Source organism: Heliconius melpomene, chromosome 19, assembly GCF_056956725.1.
Source record: "Heliconius melpomene rosina isolate 202511_hmr_F chromosome 19, ASM5695672v1, whole genome shotgun sequence".
NCBI classification, from domain to species: domain Eukaryota; kingdom Metazoa; phylum Arthropoda; class Insecta; order Lepidoptera; family Nymphalidae; genus Heliconius; species Heliconius melpomene.
The window spans coordinates 11664565-11673229 of NC_140407.1; the positions used below are offsets into that span (position 1 = coordinate 11664565).

At 29.6% G+C, this 8665-nt stretch overlaps 1 protein-coding gene across 1 annotated transcript; it reads left to right on the forward strand.

Moving 5' to 3' along the window:
• The first annotated feature begins 2348 nt into the window (after positions 1–2348).
• LOC146528760 (uncharacterized) lies at positions 2349–7002 on the forward strand. The gene is made up of 7 exons (XM_085203355.1): positions 2349–2453; positions 3499–3732; positions 3847–3975; positions 4250–4364; positions 4503–4681; positions 5171–5239; positions 6228–7002. Exons 1-7 carry the CDS (start codon positions 2417–2419, stop codon positions 6320–6322), a joined length of 858 nt encoding a protein of 285 aa, XP_085059481.1. The 5' UTR covers positions 2349–2416; the 3' UTR covers positions 6323–7002.
• Positions 7003–8665: the final 1663 nt, after the last annotated feature.

The window sequence follows — 8665 nt, forward strand, 5'->3', positions numbered from 1 at the left end:
GCGAGCTAAATTAAAGCCTTCAAACTTTTTAGTAGACGGCAGTTGTTCCCACTTTTGCCCCTCACTTCACTACGAGTTAAAGAAAATTAGTATCCACATCGAATTGTCGACAATCGAATGTAGATTCGTAGGCACCTAAAAAGAAATAAAAGTTTACTGACGCTTGGATTTTGCTTAATTATACTAACGAAGTCTATTTATTACATAGGATAAATTAATAATAAAAAAAATGTTCCCGACTCAAGATATCACTAACTCGTCTTGGAAAAAAGTAAGTAAATGCTAATCTGATTTTCATAAAACATAGCTAAGAATAAAAGCATTGACTAAGAGTAGCAGAGTGAGTATCGAACCCACAACCGTCACGTTGCTAAAAATAGCTAACATAAAAATCATATGAACTCAGCTATTGTTTTCATCTATACTAATATAATAAAGCGGAAGAGTTTGTTTGTTTGTTTGTTTGAACGCTGAGATCTCTGGATCTACTGGATCGATTTACTTTGTTTTTGTTTTGTATGAAACCTGCATTCTTCAGAAGTGCTATAGGGTATATAATATTACATTACACTTATATACTAATAAATTAAAATACTTTCTAATTTGACATGCAATTTATTCTGCCATGTTAATAACAACCGTCGTCGCTACGCGACCGCGTTCGTTACTGCGTCATTTTGATATTCATCCTTATGAAAATAAATATGATAGTCACTTTTAGCATTTCATCTAGATTGAAATTATATTTCTATAGAAATTATATTCTTATATTTCAAGCAGGCGTAGCCGCGTCCGGGTCCGCTAGTACGCTAGCAATATAAACGTACAGGAATAATAAACTAGTCCATTATTGTTAAAGGGTTGGTAATTCTATACGTTATAGAGAATTATAGGTTTCCTTTGAGTAGCAGTGATTTTCATAAATTCATGCAAACACTAGTTATAGGAACGACTGTGGTGATACTATTGTATATGAGCAAGCACAGATACATAATATAAAATAATTTATTTTTGTTTCATTTGTGAAATTTCTTATGATATTAAAATGAAATATAGTATGTATATTTAATAAAATTAATATTAATATTCATTTGTAAATTCGAATTCGTAATATATAGTGATACTTGGTCTGCATGCACGTTATATTTTCACACTATAATTTTGTTACAGTTTTGCATAATTTTTCCATATCTTTTTTTAAGTAAATGTAGAAATATGTTTTTTTCACGAAATCAAGGGACCGTAGATCTGAGTATATGGTTTGAATTTCAACGCGATATCTCCAAGTGTTCCTGAAATAAAGGCTCTTGACAGACAGACAGATGGACAACAAACTGATCTTATAATCCTTTTTTTCTTTAAAAGGTTCGGAACCCTAAAAATATCCAGAACTAAAGAATCTTGTGAATGACTAGTAAGGGATTGACGTAGAATAAAATCTAGGATGATTATATATAGCCATAAATTATATGAATTTTATATCTTTGATCTTTCAATTAGAGTGATTTACTGGTTACCTTTGAGGAGTTCTATTATTAAGGTCCTGGCTCCATCAGCAGACGTGATGAAAATTGTAGGTACCTAAGCCGTGTAAAACTGACAACTCATGATGCTACAATAATAAAAAGTATACATTTCAGTATGCTATAGGGAACATTGCAAATCGTCTTTGTATATTGGAAAATAGAATTCAATTAGAGCCGCGACACGAGCGACAGTCGTTCAAGTGCAGTTTTATAGTCAATAAATTGCATATAAGTGAAACTTGTTCGCTCCATGCATTACCCCCCTGACACCAGTGAAATGTCACAGCAATTTAATTTATTAAATAGTAAATACTAAATACAATCAGCTTTTTATTACTTCCAATAAAGGCTGTGTAGTTATTTTTTTTAGCTTCACGTTTTATCCCGCATGTAGCAGGGTAGGTAGAAGGATCCTAGTGTTAAGACTCTCCACACCCCACTTTCAGTTTAATTCTGGGATTGCGTGTTGAGTGGCGCAACTCAACGCCGCGCTTTTTGCCTTGGTGGGATTCAAATCCACAACCCTTGGTTTACAGTCACACGCTTGTGCCTCTGCGCCATGACGGACTCAAAATATATTTAGATAATTTTTATTTTTTCGCTTTCACCATATTATCAGTGTATGGAATAGCGTTATCATCGATTACATCAGGTCGCGCCAGTCAATTTACTAGCCTTATAATAAACTATAGTCAAGAAATAATACCATATAAATAAAATAACTTTTTGACTAAATACTTCTAAATAAATCAACAGGCAAACACGCATGCGCAGAAATAAGTGAAAAGCAGAACTAAACTTCAGTCAGTACGAACCTTTCAAATCGGCTAGTAGCTGTGGGCAAAAGTTGTTAATACTTTTATTACGATCTTCTTAAGTTATGTAGAAACATGTACACTACGATGGTGCTTCTGGTATTATATACTCGTGTGTATTTTTTTATATTTTATTATATTATATTATATAGTGCAGTTTTTAATTATAAGTGTTTGTTGCGTGTTAAGAATTAATTTAATATGAAAGATGAATTTAATATGTTTTTTTTAAATTTCATTTATTCTATTTAATAAACATATTACGCTGAATAGAATTTAATATTCCAATTTTACAAAGTTGTATACTTAAACTATATAAATAAACTATTATTAATATAAAATCAATAACTTTTAAGTTATAATTTCTCATGATATCGATATTTTTTTTATATTATTATAGCACAAACGTAAAAAAGTTTGTGTAATAACAAAATTAATTATATATTGGAAGTAATCATGAAAAAAATCATAGCACTGAATTCATTTCGTTTAAGTGAAACGAAGTCTCACCTTAATATTTCTCCTAAAATTTATATATTTCATTTTTAAAGTATAATATGGGACAACAATATGCTTATAAGTTTAATAATTGTAAGACATCGTATTAAATTATAGGCCATGGGTGAAAAAATTAAACTAATTACAGCTTTTCAAGTAATGAAAAGAACGCACATACGAGAATATTTAACGTAGGAATACCTTAGTTACCAATTTCAGTAAAAGCTCGCAACTTCGAACATGTTTTGTATTGCTATAATGAATAATTCAAGAGGTCTACCAAGATATGCCTTAGCAAAACAATGTATTTATCATCGCTTCATATAACATCTATGGGGTCCCCATTTGATTATGCAATTTTCGTAAACAAACGGAAACGTAGTACTTTTGGTACGGTGTATCAATTTTTATTATCTTACTGCCATGCAAGTCGGCGATTACTAGACTCTTCAATCTTTCTTTATTCTTTTTACTTATTGAGTTCTTTATTTTCAATTTACATTACAGTATAAACTAAATAAATTTCCGTAAAATGTTTTAAAGTATAAACTTTTTATTTTATTCTAAGGTTTTAAAGAACTCTCCGAGCTTCTTTACAGAAATCATAAACGCTAGTGCCAGACGATGCTCACTCGTGTAATAACTGTAAATTTCCACAGAGTGTGTGGCTGTAAATATTCAACGAATAGAAGTTCCTCCTTTAGTGAAAATTGGCACGAAGTCAGTAGTTTTAGATTGTCAATATAGCACCAATACTGCAACGCCTCCCGGCCTCGTCATGAAATGGTTTTTCAACGGCTCCTCGGGCTTAGTGTATCAGTGGATACCGCCTCTAAAGCCGCAAGTTATAGGGTTGCTAAAAGGAAAAGTTGATTTGGATTTCAGAATATCGGGTATGATATATATTTTATTTGTTTATTTCAACAAAACGAAGTCTATGTATATAGAGCGTTAGTAATAAATACTATGAAATTTATATGAATGTAAAAAAAAGAAATAAATTTCAGAAGAACCATTGCAAGCGTATCGTGCCATCAAAATATTACAGCCTACTACAGACCTTAGTGGAAATTATACTTGTGTGGTATCTACCTTCATGCAGGAGGACCGTCAGACGCGACCCATGCTTGTATACAGTAAGAACCATTACTAATTTTACATATCAACGACTAAGTGCCAATACCTCCTAATTGAAATTAATGTTAAAATAGTAATAACAAATAAGAATAAAAAATTAATTAATACATAAAAAAATTAGAATCTACTTAATTTATATGTTAAGCTATTAAAAAGCTTCAAGCTTGAAATATTCTTTGTATGTTACTCCAAATATTACTATATCATAGATATACAATAATAGCGGACTGTGTTTAAAGAAAATGATTTTTTTTAAATGTATGTTTTCTTTAGGCATTGGCAGAAACTTTCACTTCACTCAAGAAAAAAAATATGTGTTTTTAGTAACATTAATATGCACAGCCGAAAATTTATATCCAAAACCGGAAATAATTATATCAGCACGAGGGTAAGTATACTAATCTAAAAGATAATTAAAGAAAAATACTATCTAAAATAAATTTTTAAATATCTTTTATTAAAACTTTGGTAATTTTATATTTAAAAAATGACTTATATTTTAAAAATAGAACACTTAATATTTTAGCAAACCACTGACTCAAGCCGTATCTGAAATGAAAATGGACTCTTGGGGCCTATATTCAATAATAACAAAGGCAGTGGTTCACGACGACGATGTCAGGGAACCCTATGAAGAATATCAGTGCTCTCTGAACTTGGTGCCAGCTAATTACACAGCTAATAAGACATCAATATACTATCCAGGTATTTATATAATAGTTTTTAATATACATACAGATCATACAGTACCACCAATGATCGACACTTTTTTTCATTAAATAAGCATGTAAATTAATAAATGTATATTAATATGATATTGTTAGCGTACTCATGTAAATGTGGGTAGATTTATGTGAAAAAAAGACAATAAAAGCACTGGAATTGTGTCGGTTGTGCTTGAAGGCGGAAGCCCTGATTGGAAGGTATCTAATGTGTAGTGTTGTTATTGAGTAATTACGTGGAACCTCTGTCCGAGTACGTTGGAAACATATAGACGGTTTTTATCGTGTTTATTTTAAAAACATTAACCGCTTCCGTTTTGCTAACAATATAATATTAATACGTAAATAAAAAACTTTGTACTTTGTTTGTTCGTAATTCACCACAGTGGCAACGTGGCAAAAAAATATTATTTTTCTATCCTTCAATCTTATTGTGAGTATACGATATTTAATAGGGCTTAATTTGCAACAGGATTGATGCCAACTGCAAACATTGCAACTTACGAAGTGCAGAAGCCGCAGGAGCGTCATGTCTCTAGTGGTATGATACTTTTTATTTACAAACCCATATTTGACCTTTAATTTAAACCATCAAAAAATAATTATACAACGGCTTCATTAAACTTTTCAAATACCTGCCTTTTTGGTATAATACATGAATTGTACACTATATTCTGAAGTAATCCATAAAATACTTTTAAATTGCTTTCTTTGTTTCAACAGTGTTTTTACGAGGAATAAAAAAAGAATGTTATTTACGTTAACGATAGTTTCAAAGTTCTTTTGTATTAGGTATGCATATTTTTATAGCTTCACGTAGACAAGTTTATAAAATAGTTGTATGCATTTATAACTTTCTAATAATTTAATACTTTGCACTAAAAACAAAGAAAATATATATAATTAATAAAAATACAAAAAAGTGCAATGGCGGCTTTGTCACTAAAAGCGATTTCTTACAGGCAACCATTTGAAAGGATTCATTTTATAAAAGAGAGCAGAATGTTTAATATAGTTATTTAACTTCTTTCTGTTTCTTAATTTAAATCTGTCTCTGTCTAATGTGTTTACTTTTTTTTTGTAATTTATTACATATGTGAGTACCTATGTGAGATGTAAAAACAAATACATTTAAATTAAGTGAAAATAAAACTAGCACTAAAATAAAAAGAAATGCTTTTGTTAATGTGTACAAACTTGTACTTAATATAAAGTACCTACATAAAAATTATGTGCATTTCTACGTGGAATTAAAGTTTCTATTAGCAACATTTGAAATTCTCACTAGATAGTTTATATTTTATTATCGAAACGAGGCAAGAAAACGATAATTTCCACTCCGTTTAAAGATGCTAAACTTTGTAAAAATTGTAGCATTCTTGATCTATTAAAAGAAATAAGTTACTATTTGTTTATCAAATGTATGTATGTACTCGTATTTGTTTAAAATTATTATTTTAAGTACAATTTTTATTACATGTATTTATGTTATATTAATATAAATTAATTATAAAATATTATTTTCACAGGTAAGGCCATAGTTTCAAGAACATCTCTCCATCGATTAATTACGGTGCTACTGTTGTGTAATTGCTCAAGATATAATTTAAGCACTCGTACGTAAGTATAATTAAATGTAGCTTTGTCAGTTGCAAATATTTAACAGGTCAATTCTTATTATTAAATTTTTACAAAGGGTTCAATAAACACCTGAGTACTAATAATAATATAGTAAATAAAAATTAAATTATAAAGTTTTTATTACACGACATCGAAAGATAAAACAAAGTATTTATTTGGCGGAAATTGAAATGAATAAAATAGTAACTGTTCTAACTAAAAAATAAAAAAAGTAAATTTATTTTTTATATTATAATTTGCTATTTAAATTTAAAAAAAAACAAAATTAAATTATGAAAGTTTACTGTAATTTGTAAAGCCTTCAGACTGACTTAAAATATACTTGCTTTAAAGTAAGTTACTGACAGATGTCAGTTAACTATACTAAAAGGTTTTCGGAAAGTGACTGTTTTAATTTTATTTTAAGTCTTGTATTACTTAGATGAAAATATTTTTATCATAATCTGTACATTTTTTTTGTAACTAAGTTTATTAGATTTTGAATATTCCAACAACGAGAAAAATATTTTCAGAAGGCATCCACACCCAGCTTCGCCCGCTGTAACTTTTTGTTATATTATAGAAAAATTATATAAAATACTTATATACATTGTAGCCGATGTTTTATTGTCATGAGTAAGCTATACTACTGTAAAATTTTAATCTGAATCCGTTTAGTAGTTTTTGCGTTTAAGTATAACAAACATCTATTCTCATAAAGTCTTATATGTTAGTTAGTTTTGTTAGTTAATTAATAATATTATAGTAGAATATATTTTTCATTATGGACAAAGCAGGATAATTAATGTATTTATTGGCACTTTACATAATTTGCATCACTATTTATTTAAATCTTGAAACTTTCATAAGATATTGTAAAATAAATATTTGAATATGACAGAATAAGATCTCATTATTGTTTTAAATAAATAAAATATTGACTCTACATATTTTTTATATTTTTAGAGTTCCGTACCTGTAAAGAAAAAAACGGAACCTTTATACTTCTCCGTCGTTACGGCTTATAAAAAGAGTTCATCCATAAGTATCTTTGCTGATAACTTTCTAATTGTACTTCTCTCTACGGAAATGGACAAAATTGTGGTAGAATGGCAAACGAGGGTCGGACACGTACCCGTACGTGCCCCGAAACGTAGCGGATTGTATGAGAATAGAGCAAGTCGAAGTCTGAAACAAAATAAACTCAAACTCACTCCAACTTTGAAATTTTCAACTTCAACTTGCATACGGCATGTGAATAGAAACTGTTAGGAGCGAAGTCTCTCTACCATTTACCCTGAAACTCGTGAATACAATTTAAGGGTTTTAATCTGTACTAATATTATCTATTCTTTATTCTATTCTATACTAATCTATATTTTATACAAATTATAAAAAAAGCTATAGGAAAGGAGAAATATATATTGAAAAATGACTGAGTGACTTTCAATTTCCACTCGAGCAAAAGAAATATTTTAATTTTTTTGCTCTGGTGTCGAGGCAAAGCGCGGCGTGTGGTTCCGCCACTCAATACACAATGCCTTCAGAAGTCGACGAAAAATGAGGAACGGAGCAATCTTAACACTAGGTTCCTCTTGCCTAGCGGGATGCGGGAAACAGCGTGACATAAATAAATGTATATATAGATCACCTTCGTCTATACGTAGAGATGTATGAATGACTGCAAATTAAATTACAGATGGATTGATCATTAACATATTTGATAATAATTATAAAATATTGTAATCGGCTTCGAACTTACACCCTTCGTTGACAGCCAAATGCAGTTCCACTGGGCCACGACGACCTCAATTTGGAAAGGAGAAAAGTATATTAAAATAAGTGTATTAAGGACTTATACAACATAATAGACATCAATTACAGCTTTCGTAGAAAGTTGAATGCAAAGGAAAATGTTAACGATTAACAAGTAGTACCTTTCAAAAGGTGAACCACTTAGAAATGAGTTCTTTTAAAAGCTTCCCTTCTGCCTACATAAGTACGTACTGTAGGTGGGTAGTACGTCTCTATCATCTATAAATACTCTGAATATTTCAAAAAGTACATTTTTTGTTCTCACTCAATTATATTATTTAATTTTAATATATACAAGATATTTATATGATGCATCTTTCATTGTATAAAACAAAAGTAGATTCTGGGTGATGCAAACGTTTAATCTTCAGCTAGCTTATGATTGGTTTTGATTTTTTGATTGATTGATTCAAAACGAAGGCTTATTTATATTATAAATGTAAATATATACATACGAGTATACATGCTTAATATGATCTATATTATAGTTTATTAAACTGCCGTTTCCATCCCGTAAAATTCTTAATTTTTA